The sequence below is a fragment of the Pituophis catenifer genome, unplaced genomic scaffold, assembly GCF_029215685.1.
Source record: "Pituophis catenifer annectens isolate HBS135680 unplaced genomic scaffold, rPitCat1.0.hap2 SCAF_15, whole genome shotgun sequence".
NCBI lineage: Eukaryota > Metazoa > Chordata > Lepidosauria > Squamata > Colubridae > Pituophis > Pituophis catenifer.
In genome coordinates, this window is record NW_027256895.1 from 3,733,532 (window position 1) to 3,760,919 (window position 27,388).

The window sequence follows — 27,388 nt, forward strand, 5'->3', positions numbered from 1 at the left end:
AAACTTCCATTTGAGGTCGGGGTTTCGCGGTCTCTGCTATTTTAAGGTGAGCGGGCTTCAGCTTTTCTTCTGCCCCCCCCCAGGATGTGCGTTCGAAGTGTCTTTATGGACGAGAAGGAAGACGCCTGCATAGCCCTGGGAGAAATCGCCGCCAGCATCTGGTAACTCAGATCTCTGCGGGTTTTCTTAAATTCTCTATATTTATTTATTTATTTATTTATTTATTTATTTATTTATTTATTTATTTATTTATTTATTTATTTATTTATTTATTAGATGTTATTAAGCCACCTTTATAAATAACTCAAGGGGCGAGCATATATAATGCTCCTTGCTCCTCCTGTTTTTTTTTTTTTCCACACAACAACAACCCTGTGAGGCAGGCTGGGCTGAGAGAGATTGATCGGCCCAAAGTCATCCGACCGGCTTTCATGCCTAAGGTGGTACTGGAATTCCACGTCTCCTAGTGATTGGCCCAAAGTCACCCAGCCGGCTTTCATGCCTAAAGTGGGACTAGAATTCCCTGTCTCCTGGTGATTGGCTCAAAGTCATCCAGCTGGCGTTCATGCCTAAAGTGGGACTAGAATTCCCTGTCTCCTGGTGATTGGCCCAAAGTCACCCAGCCGGCTTTCATGCCTAAAGTGGGACTAGAATTCCCTGTCTCCTGGTGATTGGCTCAAAGTCATCCAGCTGGCGTTCATGCCTAAGGTGATACTAGAATTCCCAGTCTCCTGGTGATTGGCTCAAAGTCACCCAGCTGGCTTTCATGCCTAAAGTGGGACTAGAATTCCACGTCTCCTGGTGATTGGCTCAAAGTCAGCCAGCTGCCTTTCATGCCTAAGGTGGGACTAGAATTCCATGTCTCCTGGTGATTGGCTCAAAGTCACCCAGCTGCCTTTCATGCCTAAGGTGGGACTAGAATTCCACGTCTCCTGGTGATTGGCTCAAAGTCACCCAGCTGCCTTTCATGCCTAAAGTGGGACTAGAATTCCATGTCTCCTGGTGATTGGCTCAAAGTCACCCAGCTGCCTTTCATGCCTAAAGCAGGACTAGAATTCCATGTCTCCTGGTGATTGGCTCAAAGTCACCCAGCCAGCTTTCATGCCTAAAGTGGGACTAGAATTCCCCGTCTCCTGGTGATTGGCTCAAAGTCACCCAGCCAGCTTTCATGCCTAAAGCAGGACTAGAATTCCATGTCTCCTGGTGATTGGCTCAAAGTCATCCAGCCGGCGTTCATGCCTAAGGTGAGACTAGAATTCCCCGTCTCCTGGTGATTGGCTGAAAGTCACCCAGGTGCCTTTTATGCCTAAAGTGGTACTAGAATTCCCTGTCTCCTGGTGATTGGCTCAAAGTCATCCAGCCGGCGTTCATGTCTAAGGCGGGACTAGAATTCCACGTCTCCTGGTGATTGGCTGAAAGTCACCCAGCTGCCTTTCATGCCTAAGGCGGGACTAGAATTCCCTATCTCCTGGTGATTGGCTCAAAGTCACCCAGCCAGCTTTCATGCCTAAAGTGGGACTAGAATTCCCTGTCTCCTGGTGATTGGCTCAAAGTCATCCAGCCGGCGTTCATGCCTAAGGTGAGACTAGAATTCCCCGTCTCCTGGTGATTGGCTGAAAGTCACCCAGCTGCCTTTTATGCCTAAAGTGGGACTAGAATTCCCAGTCTCCTGGTGATTGGCCCAAAGTCACCCAGCCAGCTTTTATGCCTAAAGTGGGACTAGAATTCCCTGTCTCCTGGTGATTGGCCCAAAGTCACCCAGCCAGCTTTTATGCCTAAAGTGGTACTAGAATTCCCAGTCTCCTGGTGATTGGCCCAAAGTCACCCAGCCAGCTTTTATGCCTAAAGTGGTACTAGAATTCCCTGTCTCCTGGTGATTGGCTCAAAGTCATCCAGCTGCCTTTCATGCCTAAGGCGGGACTAGAATTCCCTATCTCCTGGTGATTGGCTCAAAGTCACCCAGTCGGCTTTCATGCCTAAGGCGAGACTAGAATTCCCCATCTCCTAGTGATTGGAACCAAGCAGTATCTGGGGAGAGCAACTTGGAAAAAAGCTGTTTTGCTCCAGAAATTCTTCATTTTTCCTTTGTTCCTTCCTTCCTTCCCTCCTTCCTTTCTCTTTTTCTTTTCCTCAGTATGCCCTTCCTGCCTTACATCGAGACCTCGTTCCAGGAAGTGTCCCAGTTACTGCCGGTAAGGCCGGGCCGTGACCCGGGAGGAGGGTTATCGCTTGCAGGAAAAAATTTTTTTGAGGGGTGGTCTTTGGAAAGACCATTACTCAAGAAAAGCTGAATGAGACTGAACCGCCTCGAATCATTGTATGTTTTACAAGTAGTCCTCGACTTACGACCGTCCGCTTAGCAACCGTTTGGAGCCGCGATGGAAAAAAAGAACTTATTTCCTGGGTTTTGACATTTTGACAGTCGGGCCCCCTCCATGGTCATGTGAGCAAAGCTTGTAGGTTCAGCCAAACGGACGCATTTAGGGTCATTTGCAGTGTCCCGCGGTCACGTGACTCAGTTTTACGACCGTTTTGCTAGAAAACCGCACCTTGGTTCACTTAACGACTGCTGTGTTTGTTTTACGACCACCTCGAAAAACATTTTGACATCGACCGTTATGTCGTAAAACCCTAATGGCCAGGGTTGCGTTTACGGTCATATGTTAAGGATTTCCTCGACTTACCAACCATTCGTTCAGTGACCAAAGTTACAACTGCGCTGGAAAAAAGAAACCCTGACTTATGACTGGTTTTCATACTTACGACCGTGGGAACATCCCCGGGGTCCCATGATCAAAATTTGCCCATTTACCATGGTTACACACCACGGGATCATGGGATCCCTTTTGGCGATCTTCCCAGCCGTCTTCTGAGAAGCCGAGCCAATGAGGGAGGAAAGCCAGATTCGCTCACTGACCCGTGTCATTCGTTTAACCACCGCCGCAATCCGCTTAACGACCGTGGCAAAAAGGTTGTAAACTGGGACGCAGCTCATTGAACGGGTGCTTTGCTTAGCCACGAAAACGTTGGCCTCAATTTGCCGTCTTAAGCGAACGACTGCCTGTACAGGTCCAGAAGGCGAGCGGCGACACGACCCATTTTACGACGATCCGTGACATGCCACCCGAAACGAGCAGACTCTATTCTTGGTCGTACGTCGAGGACTGTCTGTATAGTTCTAATCATCATTATCATCTTTTAATGACCATAATGCCTTGCGGGGTGGAGTCTGGGCAACTGAATGGAGCTGAATGTTTACTGGCCGGATGCCTTTCCTGTTGCCAGGGCGGAGTTTTGTTCGGCAGATATATTCTCATCGTGCCCAGAGAGAGAAATATCTGCCTCTACTTAGGATCGAACTCGCGGCCTCCTGATTGTGAGGCGAGAGCTCACAAATTGCAGCATCCTACATTGGGGAGGGAGGGGGGGTCTTCTGATCTCTCATGGGGGGGGTGTCTGCTCCTTTTTTTTAGTGCCCCCACATTCGGATACGGAAAGCCGCGTTCGAAGCCCTGGGACAGTTCATCGTTTCACTGCATCGGGTTTGCGAGCAGGAGCCATCCGAAACTCACGTGGCGGGTGAGTGGGTTGCCGGGAGGGGGGAGGGGGGGTTGAGAGCCCCCCCCCAAAAAAAACCTGCCGATGGGCCGTCCCGGGAGGAAGATGGCGGCATTTGGCTCTCCGGAAGGGCATCGCTCATCAGGTTGTTCCTGATGACAGACAGGTCAGGGGTCTTAAAAGGTTGCGTTATTCATTCCTTTGCTTGTTTTCCTCCCTCTCTCCCTCTCTCCCTCCTGTCTTCCCTTCCTTCCCTCCTTCCTCTTTCCCTTTCCTCCCTCTCCTCTTGTTCCCTCTCTCCCTTCTCTCTCCCTTCCTTTCTCTCACCCTACCTCCCTCCTTTCCTTTTTCCTTCCTTCCTCCATCCCTCCATCTTTTCTCTTTTCTGTCTTTTATCCTCTCCTTCCTTCCTTCCACCCCCCCTGCTTCCCTCCCTTTTTCCTTCCTCCCTCCCTCCTTCTTCCCTTCCCTCTCTCTCTTTTTCCTTTCTTCCCCCCTCCCTCCTTCTTTTCTTCCCTCCCTCCTTCGCTCCCTCCCTCTCATTCCCACCTCCCTTCCTCCGTCCTTCCTGCCTTCTCTTTTTCCTTATTCCGTCTCTCTCTCCTTCCTTCCTTCTTCCCCTCTTCACTCTTCCTTCCCTCCCTCCCTCTCATTCCCACCTCCCTTACTCCGTCCGTCCTTCCTTCCTTCCTTTCCTCCCTCCTTCCTTCCTCCCCTCTTCTCTCCTTCCCTCTCTCTCTCATTCCTACCTCCCTTACTTCGTTTTTTCTTCTCTTTTCCCTTAACTCTCTCTCTTCTTCTTTCTCATTCCCATTTCCTTGCTTTTCTTCTTTCCTCCCTCCATCCTTCCTTCCCTTTCTTCCTTCTCATTCCCACCTCCCTCCCTCCCTCCATCCTTCCTTCTCTTTTTTCCATACTCCCTCTCTCCTTCCTTCCCTCTCTTCCTTCTCATACCCACTTCCCTCCCTCCTTCCTTCCTCCCCTCTTCTCTCCTTCCCTCCCTCCCTCTACTTCCCACCTCCCTTACTCCCACCTTCCTTCCTTCTCTATTTTCCTTACTCCCCCCTCTCTCTTCTTCCTTCTCATTCCCACCTCCCTCCCTCCTTCCTTCCTCCCCTCTTATCCCCCCCTTCCCTCCCTCTCTCTCTCTCCTTCCCACCTCCCTTACTCTATCTTTCCGTCCTTCTCTTTTTTCCTTCCTCCCTCTCTCTCTTCTTCCTTCTCATTCCCACCTCCCTCCCTCCTCCCTTCCTCCGCTCTTATCTCCTCCTCCCCTCCCTCCCTCTCTCTCCTTCCCACCTCCCTTACTCTGTCCTTCCATCCTTCTTTTTTTCTTCCTTCCTCCCTCTCTCTCTTCTTCCTTCTCATTCCCACCTCCCTCCCTCCTCCCTTCCTCCGCTCTTATCTCTTCCTTCCCTCCCTCCCTCTCCTTCCCACCTTCCTTACTCCCACCTTCCTTCCTTCTCTATTTTCCTTACTCCCCCCTCTCTCTTCTTCCTTCTCATTCCCACCTCCCTCCCTCCTTCCTTCCTCCCCTCTTATCCCCCCTTCCCTCCCTCTCTCTCTCCTTCCCACCTCCCTTATTCTATCTTTCCATCCTTCTCTTTTTTCCTTCCTCCCTCTCTCTCTTCTTCATTCTCATTCCCACCTCCCTCCCTCCTTCCTTCCTCCCCTCTTATCTCCTCCTTCCCTCCCTCCCTCTCTCTCCTTCCCACCTCCTTTACTCTGTCCTTCCATCCTTTTTTCCTTCCTTCCTCCCTCTCTCCTTCCTTCTCATTCCCACCTCCCTCCCTCCTTCCTTCCTCCCCTCTTATCTCCTTCCCTCCCTCCCTCTCTCTCCTTCCCACCTCCCTTACTCCAACCTTCCTTCCTCCTCTATTTTCCTTACTTCCCTCTCTTCTTCCTTCTCATTCCCACCTCCCTCCCTCCTCCCTTCCTCCCCTCTTATCTCCTCCTTCTCTCCCTCCCTCTCTCCTTCCCACCTCCCTTACTCTGTCCTTCCGTCCTTCTCTTTTTTCCTCCCTCTCTCTCTCTTCTTCCTTCTCATTCCCACCTCCCTCCCTCCTTTCTTCCTCCCCTCTTATCTCCTCCTTCCCTCCCTCCCTCCCTCTCTCTCCTTCCCACCTCCCTTACTCTGTCCTTCCATCCTTCTCTTTTTTCTTTCCTCCCTCCCTCCCTCTCTCTTCTTCCTTCTCATTCCCTCCTCCCTTCCTCCCCTCTTTCCCTCTTTCCCTCCCTCCCAACAGCCTTTCAGAAGCTGGTCTCCACCCTGCTGCCCATCTACCTGAAAGGAGCGCAGGAGGACCACGAGCGCGAGGTGGTCATGGCCGTCCTGGAGGTCCTGGCCAAAGTGGTGAAGGAGTGCAAGAGGGACGTCCTTCCGGAGCCGGCCCAGCTGATCGACCTCTGCCGGGTGGTGCGGGAGGTGCTCGAACAGAAAGTGAGCCTTCTTCCTCTTCCTCTTCCTCCCCCTCCCCTTCCCCTTCCTCCTCCACTGCATTACACAAACTCCTCGACTTACGACCTTTCCTTGAGCTCAAGGTCACAACAGCACTGACAAAAAAAAGAGACTTACGGCCCTTTTCACACTTAACGACCGTTTCAACCTCCCCGTGTTCCTGCGATCAAAATTCAGGCGCTTGTCGGACGACTCGGACTTACGATGGCCACGGCGTCCACGCCGTCGCCTTTTGCGACCTTCTGACGAGCAAAGTCAGTGGGGGAGCCGGATTCGCTTAACGACCGCACGAATCACTGAACGGCCCGCGGCGATTCGCTGAACGACGCTGGCCAAAGTCCTAAAAAAATGGGCCCAAACTCACTCAATTGGCCTCGCGTAGCAACAGAAATTTTGGGGTTCCCATTCTGGTCCTAAGTCCAGGACTCTTGTTTGTAGCCCTGGGCGCAGAGGGCGGTCCGTGAATTTCTCCCAGTCTAAACATCGGATCCAAACTCCGCGTAGCCGGTGGGCATCTTCGTGGGGAAACAAAACAGTCGGATTCGGTGTGTAAAAAAAAATTGAATTTTCACTCTCCTTCCCCTCTGTAGGTAGCCTGTCAGGACAACGAGGAAGATGAAGATGATGACAATGACGAAGTAAGATTGGGAATCCATCCTCTCCGATCCCATCGAACGATGATGGTGTTCATTTAATGATATCTATCTATCTATCTACATATCTATATCTATGTCTCTCTTTATATCTATCTACCATATATCTATCTATCTTATCTATCTATCTATCTATCTATATCTCTATCACTATCTCTCTATCTCTCTCTATATATATTATATACAGTATATCTATCTATATATATCAATCTATCTCTATCTCTATTTATATATCTATATCTATCTACCATCTCTTATCTATATCTGTTTATCTCTATCTATCTTGATCTCTCGATCTCAATCTCTATCTCTATCTATCTATCTATATCTATATATCAGTCTATCTCTATCTATATCTATCTATCTATATCTATATATCAGTCTATATCTCTATCTATCTATACCACTGTCTGTCTGTCTGTCTGTCTGTCTATCTATCTATCTATCTATCTATCTATCTATCTATCTATCTCACTGTCTGTCTATCTTATCTATATCTATCTATCTATCTATCTACATATCTATATCTATGTCTCACTCTATATCTATCTACCATCTATCTATCTATCTATCTATCTATCTATCTATCTATCTATCTCTATCACTATCACTATCTCTATCTCTCTCTATATATATATCTATATACAGTATATCTATATCTATATATCAATCTATCCCTATCTCTATCTATCTCGATCTCTCTATATATCTCTATCTCTATATCTATCTATCTATCTATCTATCTATCTATCTATCTATCTATCTATCTATCTATCTATATATATGTCTATATATCTATCTATATCACTATCTATCTATATCACTGTCTGTCTATCTTATCTTTCTATCTATCTATCTATCTATCTATCTATCTATCTATCTATCTATCTATCTATCTATCTATATCCATCTATCTATGTCTATGTCTATGTCTATGTCTATCTCAAGGACTCCCTGCAGTTTGGGGGTGGGGGAGCCTCCACTTTTTCCTACCTGAGGACAGTGCCCAGATCTTAGCCCACCGCTCTCGTCTCCGAAGGCGGCCGCCAAGGGGAAGGATGATGGGACGAGGGAGCCTCCGTCTTTGTCCTCCGTCGGAGGTGAGGGAGAGATGGGATCCTGGGTTTGAGAGCCTCCATCTTGGGCCTCCGTCAGAGGTGAGGGAGAGGCAGGGTCCTGGGTTCGAAGAACGCCAAAACTTCACCCCTCCCTCTACCCCTGCTCCTCTCCCCAGCAGGCGGAATACGACTGCATGCTGATCGAGTACGCCGGGGAGTTGATCCCCATCCTTGCCGAAGCGACCGGAGGCGACGTCTTCGCTCCCTACTTTGCCGGCTTCTTGCCGCTACTCCTCAATAAGATGGTGAGCTTAGGGTTTTTTTTTATTATTATTATTATTGTATTCAACCGGTTTGCCGCCCCGTCTTGGCGCGAGGCGACTTACAACGTTAAACTCAGTTTTTTTTTTTGCGTCTTGGGCTGATGGATTTGTGGCTCTTCCCCTTTACCTGTCCTTCCAGCAGGTGTGGCCGGAGAATTTGGTCTTTTGGTTTGTCTCAAGGAGGCCTTGCTTGTGTTTGTGCTTTGGGTTCATCCATTCCGCCCCAAAATTACTCTTTGGGGGGGGGGGGCGGGGAGTCATTCTTGAAGGCCATCTTCAACTAATGGCAATTGGGGCCTTTCCTTCCCTCCCTCGCTTGTTCCCTTTCCTCCTTCCCCTCCTTCCCTCCCTCCCTCCTTTCCTCGCTGCATTCCCTTCCTTCCTCCCCTTCCCCTCTCCCCTTCCTCTTCCCCTTCTTCCTCCCTCCCTCCCTTTCTCTTATCTTCCTTTCCTTCTTTCCATCTTCCCTCCCTCCTTTCCCTCCCTCTTCCTCCCTCCTTCCCCTCCCTTCCTCCTTTCCTTCCTTCCACCTTTCCCTCCCTCTTCCTCACTCCTTCCCCTCCCTTCCTTCTCTTCCTTTCCTCCCTCCCTCCTTTCCTTTCTTCCACCTTCTCCTCCTTTCCCTCCCTCTTCCTCACTCCTTCCTCTCCTTTCCTCCCTTCTCTTCCTTTCCTCCCTCCCTCCTTTCCTTCCTTCCACCTTCCCCTCCCTCCTTTCCCTCCCTCTTCCTCACTCCTTCCCCTCCCTCCCTCCCTTCCTTCCTCCCTTTTTCTTCTTCCTTTCCTTCCACTTTCCACCCCCTCTTCCCCCCTCCCTCCTTTCCCTTCCTTCCTTCCTTCCTCCCTTCTCTTCTCTTCCCTTCCTAGTATAAAAGGACCAAACTCTTCAAAAGAATATTAACATTTCTGCTGCTTTGGAACCCCCAGCCGACCATCCTATCGCTGCCCCCTCCCCGCCTCCCTCTACTATGAGGTTTACTCCGAGCACTCATGCTCTGGCTTTGCTTCCCCTTCCTCGTGTCTCTGGAGATTCTCCATCACCCAGGTCACGGATGTCCCAAAAATGCTTTTTTTCCCCCCAAGAGGTTTACAACTCCGTCCTTTCGGCAGTTTCAAAACAAAGTTCCTCACCCATTTGCACTCTGATTCAGAGGGAGGACACAGATAAGCCTCCAAGCGGCCTCAGTGACTCTCAGAGAGACTACTAACGACCAGATGACTGCAAAGGAATAGAAATCCTTCCGTTCTCCACCATTCACTCAGAACTGAAGAAGCTTCTTGGATGAGGAGCGAAACCCCTTCAAGGAAAAACAAAGTCCAATTTGCCTTTGGGACTTCCACATTCAGACCAAGAGCAAACTTCTCTCTCTCTCTCTCTCTCTCTCTCTCTCTCTCTCTCTCTCTCTCTCTCTCTCAACTCCTTCCTTCCTTCCTTCCCGTTCTCCTTTTGCAGAAACCTTCCTGTTCCACCGCGGACAAATCCTTCGCCGTGGGCGTCATTGCAGAAACGGTCCAGGGCCTGGGAGGGGCCTCCAGCTCTTTCGTACCCCACCTGCTGCCCTTGCTGATGGGGGCGGCCCGCGACGAGGACCAAGAAGTACGCAGCAATGCCGTCTTCGGGCTGGGCGTCCTGGCGGAGCACGGCAGGGAAGCCATGTATGAGTATCCTTGATCCCATCCGCACGGGGGGAGGGAGGGAGGGCTGAAATCATACGTGGGAATGGCCTTGGGGGGACCGGGAAGAAGAGCCAGTTTACGAAACGATTAGATAAGAGCCAGCACAGCCCCGAGCTGCATAACGGAAAGAGGAAGAAACTCAAAAACCAACCTCTTCTATCATATCAGGGCTGTAAAAAGAGACGGTGGGAGATTCACACCGTTGAATTCTCCGAGATTCTATTAATTTATTTTACATATACAGCTAGTCCTCGACTTCACGACAGTTCGTTTAGTGACCGTTCAAAGTCACAACGGCACTGGGGGGGAAAAAAGCGCCTTAGTTTTCCACACTTAACGACCGTCGAGGCATTCCCGGCGGGTCACGTGATTCGAAATTCAGACTCGGCCACCGATTCGTATTTACGATGTTTGCAAGCGTCCCCAGGGTCACGCGATCCCCTTTCGGACCAGCAAAGTCAACAGGGGGAAGCAAGGTTCACTTAACAATTGCCGTGATTCACTTTGCGGCGGCGGCAAGGAAGGTCGTTTGAACGGGGCAAAACTCACTTAACGACGGTCTCAGTTAGGCGACCGAAATTCTGGGCTGAGTTGTGATCGTATGTCGAGCTGTACAGTACATTGCCCCAGGAAGGAACAGAGTGTGTGTGCCTTTCTCTACACACACAATACAACACAACACATACACAATTTTTTTTCCCTTAACCTCTTTTGCCCTGGCCAGATACTATCCCAAAATTCTGGCGCTTTTATCCAATCTCATTTCTCAAGAGCGAAACAACCGAGTAACTGACAACGTTTGCGGGGCCGTTGCGAGGATGCTAATGACCAATCCTGGAGGAATGCCCGTTGAACAGGTAAAACACAGTTTTTGTGTGTCTGTGTGAGCGCGGAGGGAAGGTCCTCAGGGCTACTGCCATGGAGGGAAACTACAACAGGAGGTATTTTTTCATCCTGGTTAGTAAGATGGAATTAGCTATTTGGTTGGCTTGTTGTTTTATTTACTGTCTTCAATTTTTTTTTTTAAATCCCGCCTTTATTACTTGATCAGTAACCCAAAGCGGAGAACGTACTTAATACTTAAGTACTTATACTTAATACTTACTTAATACTTAAGTATTAATACTTAATACTTCTTCCTCTTTTCCTCATCACCACCCTGTGAGATGGGTTAGTTCTGAGAGAGAGGGATTGACTCAAAAGTCACCCAACCGGCCTTCAGACCTAAGGCAGGACTAGAACTCACCATCTCCTGGTGATTGGCCCAAAGTCACCCAGCCATGCTTCATGCCTAAGGCAGGACTAGAACTCACTGTCTCCTAGTGATTGGTCCAAAGTCACTCAGATGGCTTCGGTACCTGAGATGGAACTAGAACTCCCAGGCGCCTGATGATTGGCCCAAGGACACCCAGCCAGCTCTTATGCCTAAAGTAGAACTAGAACTCCCATCCTGATTGGCCCAAGGACACCCAGCCAGTTCTTATGCCTAAAGTAGAACTAGAACTCCCAGGCGCCTGATGATTGGCCCAAGGACACCCAGCCAGCTCTTCTGCCTAAAATGGAACTAGAACTCCCAGGCTTCTTATGATTGGATCAAAGACACCCAGCCAGCTTTTATGCCTAAGGTGGAACTAGAACTTCCAGGCGCCTGATGATTGGCCCAAGGATACCCAGCCAGCTCTTATGCCTAAAGTAGAACTAGAACTCCTGATAATTGACCCAAGGACACCCAGCCAACTCTCATGCCTAAGGTGGAACTAGAACTCCCAGGCTTCTTATGATTGGATCAAAGACACCCAGCCAGCTCTCATGCCTAAGGTGGAACTAGAACTCCCAGGCGCCTGATGATTGGCCCAAGGACACCCAGCCAGCTCTTATGCCTAAGGTGGAACTAGAGCTCCCAGGCTCCTGATGATTGGCCTAAAGACACCCAGCTAGCTTTCATGCCTAAGCCAGGACTAGAACTCCCAGGCACTTGATGATTGGGCCAAAGACACTCAGATGGCTTCCATGCCTAAGGTGGAACTAAAACTCAGAGTCTCCTGCTGACTGGCCCAAGTCACCCAGCTGGCTTTCATGCCTAGAACTAGAACTCACCATCTCCTGGTATCTAAAACGGCACTTAAGCACGAAGCAATACTGACTCTTTTTTATTTAAACCAAGAAATACTAAACATGCCGGCCGGGGAATTCTGGGAGTTGTAGTCCACAAGTCTTAAAAGTTGCCAAGTTTGGGGAAACCCTGGCTTAGTCTACGAGGAAATGCAGGGGTTTTTTTTTAAATCGCTTGATAAGGAGCCAAACCATGTTAGGATCCCTACAGGATCGTGAACCTCCTGACTCTTGAATCGCTGGCTTGTCCTCTAACCCTCTTTCTCAACAGGTTTTCCCTGTCCTGCTTCGCGCCCTGCCGCTGAGAGAGGACTTCGAGGAATACAAAACCGTCTACCGTTGTATCACCTTTATCTACGAAAACGACCCATCGCAGGTGAGTCTCTCTCCCACCAGGAAGGGGAAGTCCTTTGGGGCAGCGGTCCCCAACTTTTGGGGCACCAGGGACCGGTTCCTTGGAAAGTGGTTTTTCCACGGACTGGAGAAGATGTGATTTCGCGTGCTGCAATTTCCGCTAGCGGTACGGGTGAACCGGTCCAAACCGGCTGAATACCACTTCTGCCTGCATCCCACGGATGGGGCTTCGCTTGTTTGCGCGGCCCGGTTTTCGGCATGCCGTGGCCCGTTGCCGGTCCATGGCAATGCCCCGTGGGTTGGGGATCCCCCCCTGTCTTTAGGGGATTGGCTCCCTCTCAAGTTGGTTTCCCCTTCGCTCGTCATCTCGGCCGTGCTTTGAGAAGGAAGCTTGACACCCGAATCCAGGTAAGTCCTCGACGACTTACGACAGTCGAGTCCCACATTTCTGTGGCTGAGCGAGGCCGTCCTTAAGCGAGTTGTGTCTCATTTTATGACCTCCTTTTGCCGTAGGGAAGCGAATCCGCGGCGGTCGTTAAGTGAATCGTGCAGTTGTTCAACGAATCTGGCTTCCCCCCCGCCCCGTTGACTCTGCTCATCGGAAGGTCGCAAAAGGGGGAATCCTAAGACCCCAGGACAGTGCGACCGTCATAAATTGGTTGCCAAGAGGGTCCAAGTTTTGATCATGTGGCCCATCAGGAGGCTTCAATGGGATGACAGACGGTTTGTAAGTCACTTCGTTCAGGGCCGTTGGAACCTTGAACAGTCACTAAAGGAACGGTTGTAAGTGGAGGACTACCTGTGGGCAACAGTTCATTTAGTGACCATTCAGAGATACGACGCCACTGGAAAAAAAAAAACGATTTAGGATCCTTTTTCACACTTAACGACCATTGCAGCGTTCCAATGATCAGGTGATCAAAAATTCAGACGCTGGGCAACATCCATATTTATGACGGTTTTAGTTTCCCAAGGCTCACACGGGATCCTCTTTTGTGACCTTCTGGTGAGCAAAGTCAACAGGGGGGGAAGGAGAAGGGACCCAGATTCCCTTCACCATCGTGTTCCTCACTTAACAACCCCAGCATTAACAACTGTGGCAAGAGAGGTCGTAAAATGGGACAAGTCACTTAACCAACAGAAATTTGGGGGATCAATTGTGGTCGTAAGTCGAGGACCAACTATACATGGGGTTCATTCAAGGTATCAACCCCAAGGTTGAAGTTGTAGGCCATTCCCCTCCGGTTCCTGGAATTGGGTCATTTATTTTTCCCCAAGTTTTGGAAAGTCCGGGAGATTTTTTCCATGTTTACAGAGCAGAGGGGTGGGGTGTCCTTTTCTCCGGCTTCTACTGGCAGGAAGAGCCAACACCTCTTACACCATTTTTTGGTGTTTCTTCACCATTTCTGACAGACGGCAGTTTAGTTTAGTTTTATTAAATTTGTATACCGCCCTACTCCCGAAGGACTCAGGGCAGTGAACAGGCACAAAGTAAAATACATAAATACAAAAGTTAGAAACATAATTAAAACCAAATTAAATAATTTAGCCCAAGACAATTAAAAATCCCAATAATTTAAAACCAATTAAAATTTCAATTTAAAAATTTAAAAGAAAGGGGAGAAAATTAGGCCAGGCCGGCTTGCTGGAATAGGAGGGTCTTAAGAGCACGGCGGAAAGTGCGCAGATCCGGGATCCTCCGTATCTCCGGGGGGAGCTTGTTCCAAATAGTGGGTGCCCCCACAGAGAAGGCTCTCCCCCTGGGGGCCGCCAGTCGACACTGCTTGGCTGACAGCACCCGGAGGAGCCCCCCTCTATGAGAGCGTACCGGCCAGTGGGAGGCTGTTTGTGGTAGTCAGCGGTCCCGTAAATAACCAAGTCTTAATGGAGCGCTCTAAAGGTGGTGACCAAAACCTTGAAGCGCACCCGGAAGACCACCGGGAGCCAGTGCAGCTCGCGCAGGAGAGGTGTCACACGGGAGCGCCATGTTGCTCCCATAACCACCCGCGCGGCCGCACTCTGCACCAGTTGGAGCCTCCGGGTGCTCCTCTAAAGACAGCCGTGAATCCAGGAGGACGCCCAAATTGCGAGCCCTCTCCGTGGGGGCCAGCGATTCGCCCCCAATAGTCAGCGATGGTGTCAACTGACTATATCGGGACGTCGGAAACTACAGCCACTCGGTCTAGGTTGAATCTCCCCTTGATCGGTTTCTATCCATTATTCCTTTGTCTGGCCTTCGGGTGCTTTGGAAAATAGCTTGCCCCCCCCCCCTTCCTCTCTGGGGCAGCCCCTCAAATATTGGAAGACGGCTATCCTGTCTCCCCTGGTCCTTCTCTTCACTAGACTAGCCAGGCCCAGTTCCTGCAACCGTTCGTCGTATGTTTGAGCCTCCAGTCCCTTAATCATCCTTGGTTGCTCTTCTCTGCACTCTTTCTAGAGCAGAAGTCGGCAACCTTAAACACTCAAAGAGCCACAAATATCCTAACCGGAAGCCCCTCATTCAATTCTGGAGCCAACCGGAAATCCAGTTCCCCCACCTTAGAGTCTCTTCCTAGCGCAAGATCCTAACCGAAAGCCCTATCAATTGTAGAGCCGACGGGCGACAAGGAGCCGCAGCAGAGGGATGGAAGAGCCACATGCGGCTCCAGAGCCGCAGGTTGCTGACCCCTATTCTAGAGTCTCAACATCTTTTTTATAGCATGGTGACCAAAACTGGATGCAGTACTCTAGACTTTATAGAGTGGTATTAGTACCTCATTTGATCTTGATTGTATCCCTCTGTTGATGCAATTTAGGATTGCGTTGGCTTTTTTTTGTATTTTTTATTTTGTATTTTATTGAATTTATATACCGCCTTACTCCCGAAGGACTCAGGGCGGTGAACAGCCACAGAATAAAACATACAAATACAAAATTTAAAATAAAATAAAACGAATTAAATAATTTGGCTGAACAAATTTAAAACCCCAATAATTTAAAAACAAATTTAAAATTTCCATTTAAAAAGGGGAATGACTTAGGTGATGAAGTGATGAAATAAAAAGGTCTTAAGAGCGCGACGGAAGGTGCGCAGATCCGGGATCCTCCGTATCTCCAGGGGGAGCTCGTTCCAGATAGTAGGTGCCCCCACAGAGAAGGCTCTCCCCCTAGGGGCCGCCAGTCGACATTGCTTGGCCGACGGCACCCGGAGGAGCCCCTCTCTATGGGAGCGTACTGGTCGGTGGGAGGCTATTGGTGGTAGCAGGCGGTCCCGTAGATAACCAGGTCCTAAGCCATGGAGCGCTCTAAAGGTGATAACCAAAACCTTGAAGCGCACCCGGAAGACCACCGGGAGCCAGTGCAGCTTGCGCAGGAGAGGTGTTACATGGGAGCGCCACGTCGCTCCCATCACCACCCGCGCGGCCGCACTCTGCGCCAGTTGGAGCCTCCGAGTGCTCCTCAAGGGGAGCCCCATGTAGAGAGTGTTACAATAGTCCAGATGGGAGGTGACGAGGGCATGAGTGACCGTGCGTAAGGTGTCCCGATCTAGAAAGGGACGCAACTGGCGAATCAGGCGAACCTGATGAAAAATCCTCCCGGTCACGGCCGTCAAGTGCTCTTCTAAAGACAGCCGTGAATCCAGGAGGACGCCCAAGTTGCGAGCCCTTTCCGTGGGGGCCAATGATTCACCCAATAGTCAGCGATGGCACCAGCTGCCGCACACTGCCAGCTCATATTTAACTGGTTGTCCACTAAGACTCCAAGATCCCTCTGACAGTGACTGCACAGTGTACAGTCACACAGTGACATCCACAAAGAGGAGGGAGTCAAGCTATTCGCCAAAGCACCTGAGGGCAGGACAAGAAGCGATGGATGGAAACTAATCAAGGAGAGAAGCAACTTAGAACTAAGGAGAAATTTCCTGACAGTTAGAACAATTCACCAGTGGAACAGCTTGCCACCAGAAGTTGCGAATGCTCCAACACTGGCAGTTTTTAAGAAGATGTTAGATAACCATTTGTCTGAAGTGGTGTCGGGTTCCCTGCCTAAACGGGGTTGGACTAGAAGACCTCCAAGGTCCCTTCTGTTAATCCTTTTTCCCTGCCTTACAACTGCTCTTGAGGTACCACCAGCTGATGAGACAATGTGGGATAATGTTTGAGGTATGCCTTATCCTTTCTGGAAAAGACTGAGGAAAGGCAACTACTAGTCCTCTACGTACGACTGCAAATGGAGCACAGAATTTCTGTTGCTCCGCGAAACATCGGTTAAACGAATTTGACGACCTTCCTTGCCGCGGCTGTTCGGTGAATCCCTGCAGCGGTTTAGTTAGTCACGTGGTCGTTAAGTGAATCTGGCTCCCCCGTTGAACTTTGCTCGTCGGAAGGTCGCAACAGGGAATCGCGTAACACACACACCCCCCCCGGAACTCTACAACCATCATAAATACAAGTTATTGGCCAGTGTCTGAATTTGGATTGGGACCGCGGGGATGCCGCAGCGGTCGTAAGCGTGAAAAAGGGCCGTTCAGTCCCTTTTTTCATGACCGTTGTAACTTGGAACGGCCGCTAAACAAATACAGGCAGAGCTTGACTTACAACAGTTTGTTTAGTGACTGTTCAAAGTTAACAACGGCCCCTAAAAAGTGACTTATGACTGTTTTTCACACTTACAACAATTGTGGTCATGTCATCAAAATTCAGACATTTGGCAAATGACTCATATTTATGACAGTTTGCCATGTCCTGAGTGTGTGTCTGTGTGTCACGCGATTCCCTTTTTGCGACCTTTCCAACGAGCAAAGTCAACGGGGGAGCCAGATTCAACTTGACAACCGTGTGACTCACTTAACAACCGCCTTGATTCTCTTTTAACCGCCGTAGCAAGAAATAGTCGTCATACGGGGCAAAAACTCCCTTAACAAATGTTTCGCTTTGAAACATAAATTCTGGTCTCAATTGTGGGCGTAACTTGAGGACTTCCTGGAGTTGTAAGTCAAAGGACTCCCTGTAATGTAGTTTTCTGAGGGATTTTTCTCTCCGGAAAGGTATTGCAACAGATTCCAGAGATCGTGAGAAGCAGCGGCCCTGTCCTTGCTTGCAAAAATCTTCCAACAGGTACGTGACGTCCCTTCGGGGTGGGGAGCCTTTCCCTGTGACCCCCACTTCCCACGGTACCCAACCTGTCTGGATGGGCGAAGGAGGCAGAGGCGGTCGGTGAAAAGGGGCAGCTGGGGTGAATCCAGCAAGATGGAGGGGAGGGTGGACCTGGGCCCCCATCAGAACCGAACACGTTACAGGTATTACGACCATAATGGAGCCGCAAACTTTTTGGTGCTAAAGCGAAACATGAAGTTAATTTTTGTTCCGTTTTACGACCTTTCTCGTGCCACAGTCGTTAAGTGAAGCCCCGCAGCTGTTCAGCTGTTAGGGCTGGCTGGGGAATTGTAGGAGTCGAAGTCCACCGGTCTTAAAGTTGGGAAAGCCTTGGCCTATATAGACAAAGATAAGCACTCCTCCCAACAAACTCTGAACGGCGAGTAAACTCTCGAAATAATTTGCTAGCAGGGAGAAAAATATACAGGGAGTCCTCGAACTTACGACAGTCTGTTTAGGGACCGTTCGTAGTTCCAATGGCACTGAAAAAAAAAGTGACTTAGGACCAGCGGTGGGCTTCATAATACTTACCACTGGTTCACCGCACAAATCTTCTGTGCATGCGCCTGGCCTTCCCTGCATGTGCTTTGCTCACTCGCACGTCTTCCGCGCATGCGCCCGGCCTCAAAAACGTGGCTAAATAGGATGCCATTATGCCGGGGTAGGTGGCATCCACAATTGCCATTACGGGTTTGTCCGAACAGGTACAAACCGGCTGAATACCACCTCTGCTTAGGACCAGTTTTTGCACGTAACAACCGCCCAAACCGGCTGAATACCACCTCGGCTTAGGACCAGTTTTCACATATAACAATCGCACAAACCGGCTGAATACCACCTCTGCTTAGGACCAGTTTAAACACGTAACAACCGCCCGAACCGGCTGAATACCACCTCTGCTTAGGACCAGTTTAAACACGTAACAACCGCCCGAACCGGCTGAATACCACCTCTGCTTAGGACCAGTTTAAACACGTAACAACCGCCCGAACCGGCTGAATACCACCTCTGCTTAGGACCAGTTTTCACATATAACAATCGCACAAACCGGCTGAATACCACCTCTGCTTAGGACCAGTTTTCGCACGTAACCGTAGCACCATCCCCGGTGGTCACGTGATCAAAATTCAAATGCTTATTCTCGGTTCTTGAATACGGCAACCGATCCGTAGTTATGACAGTCGCAGTGTCCTGGGGGGGTTGCGTGATTCCCTGTTGGCGACCTCCTGACGAGTCACTAACTTAACAGCCATGTCACTAACTTAACACAACTGCAGGGCTTCACTCAACAACCGTGGCAAGAAAGATTGTAAAACGGGGTGGAGGGGGGGTCATAATTTACTTAACGGATGTCTCGCTCAGCAAGAGAATTTGGGGACTCCGTTGTGGTGGTAAGTTGAGGAACTTTCTGTCATTGGGCTTTTTAAAAATCTGCCTCGCCCTCTCCTTAACGGGCGAGGCAAGGAGGAACTGTGTGCCAGCTGGTGCCCGCTGGGTACCGCAATCTTGCCAGCTTCCCTAACTAACCTCCTTTCTTTTGGTCTCTGCAGAAGCCAGGAACCTCCTGCTTACACTGCTGGGCAGCCTCTCGTCCCGCTGCCCCACCGAGTTTCAGACAGCCGTCCTGGCAAACCCTCCGGAAGTCGGCACTTCGATCCACGCGGCCATCGGCTCCGCTTAAAACAGCCAGGAAGGGGTGCTGTCGTCCAACTTTCGAGGACTTTCGAAGCTGGCTGTTATACAAAGCACCACGTGGTTTTTTGTTTTATTTTGTTTTGTTTTTTTGCATCTTCATCTTCGGTTTGGACCCCGCTCCCAATCCAGAACGCAAAATCTGGTGTGCCGAATGGCAACCGGGCGCGGCTGTTGTTTCTGTTGCTTCGATTCAATATCGTTTGATATCTTTTTTTTCACAGTTTAGCTCTTTCCTCCTCCTGTCTTTCTTTCTCTCCTCCTTTTTTATTTCTTTCTTTTTTTCTCCACCACCAAACGCGTTTTCTTCGGCTGAAAATACCACTCGATACCCCGAGGTTGTTTGCAACATCCGCTCAATGCTGCTTAAACGGGATTTCAAATATCTGGATTTTCTCAGCTATTTTCCCTACCGACTGTCACGCCATTCTAAAGGCAAAACGTTTTGTGAGACGGGGGGGAAAAAAAATCACACCGAGGTTGCTTCGTTGTTGTTTTTACTTCCAAAAAAAGTCTCTCTTTTTTAAAAAAATCCCATCGCAGGCTACTCGGAAAGCAGATCGGCCACGCAGCGAGATTTGCAATGAAATATTTTTATATCTAATTAGCTATTTTTTAAATATCTAATTAGATATTTTTTTACCTGCGAGGGAATTCGCTTTTTCAAACACCCGAGGCTTCAAACGGGCAGACGGCAGCAAAAACGGTGTCTCCTTTGCCATTTCAGGAAGACAAAAACAAAACAAAAAAAAAAAAAACAACTCGTCAGATTTGCTGAGTTTGCCAACACAATTGCAACACAATTTTCAATCTCGGTGTCGCCCGCCGAAGCCAAATGCACGAATCCTGGTGCCGTTTGAGATCCCGGTTTGATCTACTCGTTTCTGTGCCAACGTTAGCCCTAGCATTCACACCCGGATACAAGAACGCAACTCTGCAAACTGTTTCTTGGCGCAGGACACACAACCCGGCAGCTGCTTTGCTCTTCAACTGCTTTGCCCTGTTGTGAATAGCAGTCTTTTTTATTTTTTTCACGGTGATCACAACTGTTATTATATATATATATATTTTTGCCTGTTGCCAAAAAAAAAGAAGAAAAAAAAAACTGGGAATTTTGCCGTCGTTTGGCCTTCGGCATCGCTCCGGGGAAGCTTTCCTGGACTGCCCCCACGTTGTCGTTTCACAAGGGGGCCAGATTTGTATGCACAAAGTTCATCAGTTCTGGAACGAGGGATCGTTGTCCTTTTTGCTGAATGTGGTTTTTCCATGTTGTCGTTGGGTTTTTTTTTTTTTTGGCCCCCAGCTGGATTTCTGCCACAAAAGCAACGGTTCTCACGAATCAACTCTTCTTCGGTCATTTGTATTTGAGGTTTTTAACTTTCTGGTTTGGCCTTGGAATTTTTCTCGTAACGGAAGATTAAAAGTATACTGTATGCAGTACCTTGTAATAAAATGAAAAGCTTTTGTTTCACTCGAGGCGGCTTCCCGTAAAGTTTCTCCACGTCGCAGAGAGGGTTAAGCATCCCGAAAGACTTAGTAAGGGATTTGTTAAGATCCCTAGCCTAAATAATTCCCTTTATTTCCCCCCCCCCCCCCAGCAGACAGTCTTGCCAGATTTTTTTTTTAAAAATGAATGGAAAGGCAGCCATATTACATATGTAAGAGAAACGGTGGAAAGAATGAAATGTGAGGAAAAAATCTACCCAAAAAATCTACGACAGGCAATCGGCTTGTTGTAGTGGCTGTCATGAAAGCTAACGAAGACTTTCGTTGTGCGTTTTTATTAGTTTTTTTTTTTAATCTCGCTTTTATTTATTACTTTGTAAATAACGCAAGGTGGCTCACACGCCTATTTCCTCCTCCTCCTGTTTTCCCCCGCAACGACAATCCTCTGAGGTGGGTTGGGCTGAGAGATACGGACTGATCTCAAGCCACCCAGACGGCGTTCATACCTGAGGCGTGATAAGAACTCGCCGTTTCCTGGTGATTGGCCCAAAGTCACCCAGCTGGCTTTCACGTCTAAATGGAACTAGAACTCCCTGTCTTCTGGTGATCGGTCAAGTCACCTAGTCGTTTTCATGCTTAAGGAGAGACTAGAACTCACCGTCTCCTGGTGATTGGTCAAAAGTCACCTAGTTACTTTCATGCTTAAGGAGGGACTAGAACTCACCGTCTCCTGGTGATTGGACATAAGTCACCTAGTCGCTTTCATGCTTAAGGCGGGACTAGGACTCACCGTCTCCTGGTGATTGGCCCAAAGTCACCTAGTCGCTTTCATGCTTAAAGTGGGACTAGAACTCACCATCTCCTGGTGTTTGGTCAAAAGTCACCTAGTCGCTTTCATGGTTAATGTGGGAATAGAACTCACCGTCTCCTGGTGTTTGGACATAAGTCAACTAGTCGCTTTCATGCTTAAGGAGGAACTAGAACTCACCGTCTCCTGGTGATTGGTCATAAGTCACCTAGTCGTTTCAGGCTTAAGGCGGGACTATAACTCACCGTCTGCTGATGATTAGCCCAAAATCACCTGGCTGGCTTTCACGCCTAAGGTGGGACTAGAACTCACAATCTCCTGGTGCTTGGGCCAAAATCACCCAGCCGTCTTTCGTACTTTAGATGAGTCTAGAACTCGCCATCTCCTGGTTTCTAAGCCAACACCTTAAAAAGTTATTTTGTCAATCTCGGTTCTATAGATATATATATTTAAAGCAATCTATACTGGAAATTCAGAAACGATAAACCTTCGCTCGCAGTTTGAAATTCAACAGATTTATTTACCAAAAAAAAAAAAAAATAGGGAAAGGCAACGAACTGTAACCTGCAAATACATTGGTTTAATCCAAAAATTTCACCTGGAACACAAAATCGGGGTCTTCCCGGCAAGCCTGAATCTTCATCAAGGTGGCAGCTGTTTTGGGGTGAAGGAATCGGAATCTTGTCAGAGCTGAATCTGCTAGCTGTGAGGGAAACGCGCTCCTGGCTTAATGATGATCCGGCCGTAAGCCTCCTTTTGTTCCAAGCTCAGGATCTGAGCCGCGGCCAAAACTAGGGAAAAGAAAGACACTGTAGAATAGAATAACAGAGTCGGAAGGGACCTTGGAGGTCTTCTAGTCCAACCCTCTGCTTAGGCAGGAAACCCTCCACCACGTCAGACAAATGGTTATCCAACATCATCTTAAAAGCTTCCAGTGTTGGAGCATTCACAACTTCTGGTGGCAAGTTGTTCCACTGATTAATTGTTCTAACTGTCAGTTAATTTCTCCTTAGTTCTAAGTTGCTTCTCTCCTTGATGAGTTTCCACCCATTGCTTCTTGTCCTGCCCTCAGGTGCTTTGGAGAATAGCTTGACTCCCTCTTCTTTGGGGCAGCCCCTGAGATGTTGGAAGACTGCTATCATGTCTCCCCTGGTCCTTCTTTTCATTAAACGAGACATACCCAGTTCCTTCATAGGTTTGAGCCTCCAGTCCCCTCATCCTCTTTGTTGTTCTTCTCTGCACTCTTTCTAGAGTCTCCACATCTTTTTTTTACATCGTGGCGACCATAACTGGATGCAATATTCCAAGTGTGGCCTTACCAAGGCATTGTAAAGTGGTATTAACACTTTTAACGTGATCTTGATTCTATCCCTCTGTTGATGCAGCCTAGAACTGTGTTGGCTTTTTTGGCAGCTGCTGCACACAGCTGGGTCCTATTTAAATGGTTGTCCACTAGGACTCCCAAGATCTCTCTATGGAGGATAGAGTCCTCGGCTTAACGACCGGCTGTTCGAAGTTACAACGAGACCTCCCCGGGGCTACTTATGACGCTTCAAAACAGCTGTCGTGCGAACTCATTTTGGGGGGGTTTCAGCAACCAGCTTGTATGTATTTTATGGCCATTTGCAGCGGTCGAGCACAATTTATAATTTATTTATTTATTTTGCCAGAAAGTGGTGTTTATTTTGGTTTCCAACCAAAGATGGGCCCATTGGGTAAAACGGATTCACTTAGTAACTGCCATGTTTGCTTAACCACCTTAAGTCCTTCGTTATAAGGATTGCCGTGATTCTCTTAACAGCTAAAAAAAAATGGTCAAGTGACCCATTTTAACAAACGGCCCAACTTTACGTCCGTAATTCTGAGCTTAAATACGGTCGTAAGTCGAGGACCGCCTGTATTTTAAATATTTTCGGGCGTTCGCGTCGGAGCGAAAACCTGGGTTTGCAAGATGGCAAATGAGAAAGGTGGTAATATATTTCTCACTTCCCAGCCCTCGTGCCACATACGGGACCCAGGAAACTCAAACGGACTAGAAGTTGGTTTTCTTGTAACTCGTAAAGTTGTGGGGGGGGGAATAAAGAAAGGGCCTATAAACGATGCCTAAATGAGGGGAAACGAGCAATGATGGGGATCCTAAGAAACACGCACCCAAACACATGTAGAAAAAACGGCTGGCCACAGCTCGGGACGCCGTGAGGGGCACCAACTGGTCGAAATCCACTTCTTCAACCTCTTCCAGTTTGGCTGCCACCAACCTGCCAGGAAAAAGTCAAGAGGAGACGGTTTTGCCCTCGTGCCACAGGTGGTTTGGGCCTTGGGCCAGAAGAGGGGGAAAGGAAAGAAAGAAAAAGAAAGAAAAGGAAAGGAGGAAGGAAGGAAGGAGGAGGAGGAGGAGGAGGGAGGAAGGCAGAGGGAAGGTAGAGGAAGGAAGAAAAAGAAAGGAGGGAGGGAGGGAGGTAGAGAGGGAAGGTAAAGAAAAGGAAGGAAGGGGAGGAGGAGGGAGAGGAAAGGAAGGAAGACGGAGGGAGGAAGGAAGGCAGAGGGAAGGTAAAGAGGAAGGAAGGAAAAAAAAGGAAAGGAGGGAGGAAGGTAGAGAGGGAAGGTAAAGATGAAAAAGAAAAGGGAGGAGGAGGGAGAGAGGAAAGGAAGGAAGGACGAGAGGGAGGGAGGAAGGAAAGAAGGAAAGGTAGGGAAGCTAAAGAAGGAAGGAAAAGAAAGGAGGGAGGAAGGAAGGTGAAGGAAGAAAAAAGGAATGAAGGGGAGGAGGAGGGAGAGGGAAGGAAGGATGAGCGGGAGGGAGGAAGGAAGGCAGAGGGAAGGTAAAGAGGGAAGGTAAAGAAGAAAAAGAAAAGGGAGGAGGAGGAGAAGGGAGAGAGGGAGGAAAGGAAGGAAGGACGAGAGGGAAGGAGGAAGGAAAGAAGGAAAGGTTGGGAAGCTAAAGAAGGAAGGAAAAGAAAGGGAGGGAGGGAGGTGAAGGAAGAAAAAGAAAAGGAAGGGGAGGAGGGAGAGGGAAGAAAGGAAGGAAGGATGAGAGGGAGGAAGGAAGGCAGAGGGAAGGTAAAGAGGAAGGAAAAGAGGAAAGAAAAGGGAAGGGAAGGAAGAGGAGGGGAGGAAGGAAGGAAAGAAGGAAGGAAAGGTAGGGAGGCTAAAGAAGGAAGGAAAAGAAAGGAAAGGAGGGAGGAAGGTAAAGAAGGAAGAAAAAGAAAAGGAAGGGAAGAGGAGGGAGAGAGGGAGGAAGGTAGGGAAGGTAAAGAGGAAGGAAGGAAGGAATTCCTCCATTAACTCCTCTCTTCCACCACTACTTATACTCTCTTCACAGCTTCTTCTTGAGAAAAGACAAAAAAAACTACTTTTCTCCCCATTTTTTAAAAAGAAACAGCTCTTTCGAAACCCTTAAAAGAAGGGGGAAAAAACCCATTTTTGGCAAAGCCGAGGAATCCGGCCTTTAGAAGTGGGGCAGGATCAGGAGGCAGGGAGGAGGGCCGCCCGCCTTACCTGCGGACGTAGCCCAAGGTGATCACGTCCTTCTCCAGCGGCAACTCAAAACTTATTTCAGGGAGTTCAGGCACGACGGGCAAAATCCCGCTTTCCGGTTCTAGGAGAATCCTGTTAGGGAGGGAAGGGAAGAATCAGATCAACCCATCAGAAGAAAACTGGAAGGGACCTTGGAGGTCATCTAGCCCCACCCTCTACTCAAGCAGGAGACCCTGGATCATTCCAGACATTTAGCGCTCCAATCTCCTCTTAAAACTTCCAGCGATGGAGCATTCAGAACTTCTGGTGGCAAGCTGTTCCACGGGTGAATTGTTTTAACTGTCGGGAAAATTCTCCTTAATATTAGGTTGCTTCTCTCCTTGATTAGTTTCCATCCGTTGCTTCCTGTCCTGCCTTTGGGTGTGGTAGTGGTGACTGCGGGAGGCTCCGCCCACCTGTTGTGGTCCGCCAGCAGCCCGCGGAGCTGGCAGCGGAGTCGGACAGTGAGGAGGCTGGGGAGGAACATGGGCCAGTCCTGGAGTCTGGGGAAGGCCCGGACGAGGGCTCTGCATCGGAGGCATCTGGGAGTGATGCGCGGACTCCGGAGCCCCTCGAGTCAGACATCAGAGAGGCAGAGGAACAGGAGGAGCCTGTTCCTAGCGCACGCATGCGCAGAGCTGCCAGAAGGCAAGAGCAGCTAAAGCAAAAGGGACGACTCAGGAGTAAGGCCAGGAGATGATTGGTCCCTCCCATAAGGCTTAAAAGAGAAACAAAGGCACTTTGGCCTTTTTGCAGGAAAGCAACGTTGCTAACTCTGTTTCCAGTCGGCATCTCTTGTTCGTTTCTGAACTCCGTGGGTCTTTGCCAAGTAAGGCCTTTGGCAGGGTGTCAAAGAAGATAAAGGCTGGTGATTATCCCAAAGGACTTGTTTTGCAACTAATTGGGTCTCAGCTGGGAATGAACGTAATTCTCAGCTGTTACAATAAAATAGGTTTGTTTGGGATTAATTGTGTCTTGTAATGACTCAGGAAGCCTAAGTCACAACACCACCCGCCCGGACGTAATGCGCGAGTACTGCACATTTGCGAACAGGTAGGGAAGGTAAGTGATATCCCACCTCTGGCCAGGCAGGTAACTTTTACCTCTCTTCAGATATCACCAAGCTTGGGCGAGCTTCTTCCTCGGTCGTCTCGAGGGATATTTCTGCAAGGAAGACCAAGACTCCGTCATGAAGATTCCACGTCTCCTTTTTCGGAGGACGAGAAGGAGAAGGAATGAGCTCCAAATCTGAGACACTCTGAGACACACTTTAAGACTTGTGGACTTCAACTCCCAGAATTCCTCAGCCAGCTGGCTGAGGAATTCTGGGAGTTGAAGTCCACAAGTCTTAAAGTTGCCAACGTTGGAGACCCCCTGCTCTGGAGGACTCAGGACTCACCTGAGGAGCCCACCGGAGGTCCGCTCGGTTCCTCAGCTGCCCGCAGCTCCTGAAGAAAAAAAGACAGAACGTCAAACATCACGAATTGTGAACCGAAGACGCAAAGGACCGAAGAGGTTAAATAGAATAGAATATTCTTTACTGGCCAAGTGTGATTGGAGACACAAGGAATTTGCCTTCGGTTTTATAAGCTCTCGGTGTACGTAAAAATCGCTTTGTCGCTTTTATCATATAAGTGGTCAATCGTGATCATGGTCATCATAAGGACATTCATCATGAAGGACACCTCCAAGAAGACAATCCGTCAGGCTCTGACATTAGTCCCTCTTCCAGCCAAGCTTTCAAGGGCAAATACGAATTGGATGCAAGGTTGTCCTTGCGCCTTACTTTGTAATTGATTAAGATGGAGGCCTAGAAATTGGGAGATGGTGAGTTCTAGTTCTACCTTAGGCATGAAAGCCAGCGGGGTGATTTTGGGCCAATCACCAGGAGACGGAGTTCTAGTGCTGCCTTAGGCATGAAAGCCGGCTGGGTGACTGGGCCAATCACCAGGAGATTGGGAGTTCTAGTGCTGCCTTAGGCATGAAAGCGAGATGGAAGACTTTGAGCCAATCACCAGGAGACGGTGAGTTCTAGTTCTGCCTTAGGCCTGAAAGCGAGCTGGGAGACTTTGGGCCAATCACCAGGAGATGGGGAGTTCTAGTCCTGCCTTAGGCATGAAAGCCGGCTGGGTGACTTTGGGCCAATCACCAGGAGATGGGGAGTTCTAGTGCTGCCTTAGGCATGAAAGCCAGCTGGGAGACTTTGGGCCAATCACCAGGAGACTGTGAATTCTAGTGCTGCCTTAGGCATGAAAGCTGGCTGGGTGACTTTGGGCCAATCACCAGGAGACTGGGAGTTCTAGTCCTGCCTTAGGCATGAAAGCCAGCTGGGAGACTTTGGGCCAATCACCAGGAGACTGGGAGTTCTAGTCCTGCCTTAAGCATGAAAACTGGCTGGGTGACTTTGAGCCAATCACCAGGAGACTGGGAGTTCTAGTCCTGCCTTAGGCATGAAAGCCAGCTGGGAGACTTTGGGCCAATCACCAGGAGACTGGGAGTTCTAGTCCTGCCTTAAGCATGAAAACTGGCTGGGTGACTTTGAGCCAATCACCAGGAGACTGGGAGTTCTAGTCCTGCCTTAGGCATGAAAGCCAGCTGG

General features: G+C 49.1%; 2 protein-coding genes across 2 annotated transcripts in view; one reads left to right on the plus strand and one right to left on the minus strand.

Moving 5' to 3' along the window:
• IPO4 (importin 4) overlaps positions 1-20,493 on the plus strand; it is a 47,733-nt gene extending 27,240 nt beyond the window's left edge. Inside the window, exons 20-30 of the mRNA XM_070953964.1 lie at positions 84-161; positions 2,135-2,192; positions 3,474-3,579; positions 5,805-5,998; positions 6,607-6,654; positions 7,904-8,032; positions 9,503-9,711; positions 10,451-10,583; positions 12,110-12,214; positions 17,219-17,288; positions 18,878-20,493. Coding sequence (XP_070810065.1) covers positions 84-161; positions 2,135-2,192; positions 3,474-3,579; positions 5,805-5,998; positions 6,607-6,654; positions 7,904-8,032; positions 9,503-9,711; positions 10,451-10,583; positions 12,110-12,214; positions 17,219-17,288; positions 18,878-19,008 — 1,261 coding nt within the window. The 3' untranslated portion in view covers positions 19,009-20,493. The remainder of the gene's footprint in view (positions 1-83; positions 162-2,134; positions 2,193-3,473; positions 3,580-5,804; positions 5,999-6,606; positions 6,655-7,903; positions 8,033-9,502; positions 9,712-10,450; positions 10,584-12,109; positions 12,215-17,218; positions 17,289-18,877) is intronic.
• Positions 20,494-21,892: 1,399 nt separating this feature from the next.
• Positions 21,893-27,388, minus strand: part of REC8 (REC8 meiotic recombination protein) — a 37,476-nt gene continuing 31,980 nt past the window's right edge. Inside the window, exons 15-19 of the mRNA XM_070954436.1 lie at positions 26,189-26,237; positions 25,893-25,953; positions 24,772-24,882; positions 23,425-23,531; positions 21,893-22,064 (exon numbers count right to left, since the gene is read on the minus strand). Of these exons, the coding sequence (XP_070810537.1) occupies positions 21,973-22,064; positions 23,425-23,531; positions 24,772-24,882; positions 25,893-25,953; positions 26,189-26,237 (420 nt within the window). The 3' untranslated portion in view covers positions 21,893-21,972. The remainder of the gene's footprint in view (positions 22,065-23,424; positions 23,532-24,771; positions 24,883-25,892; positions 25,954-26,188; positions 26,238-27,388) is intronic.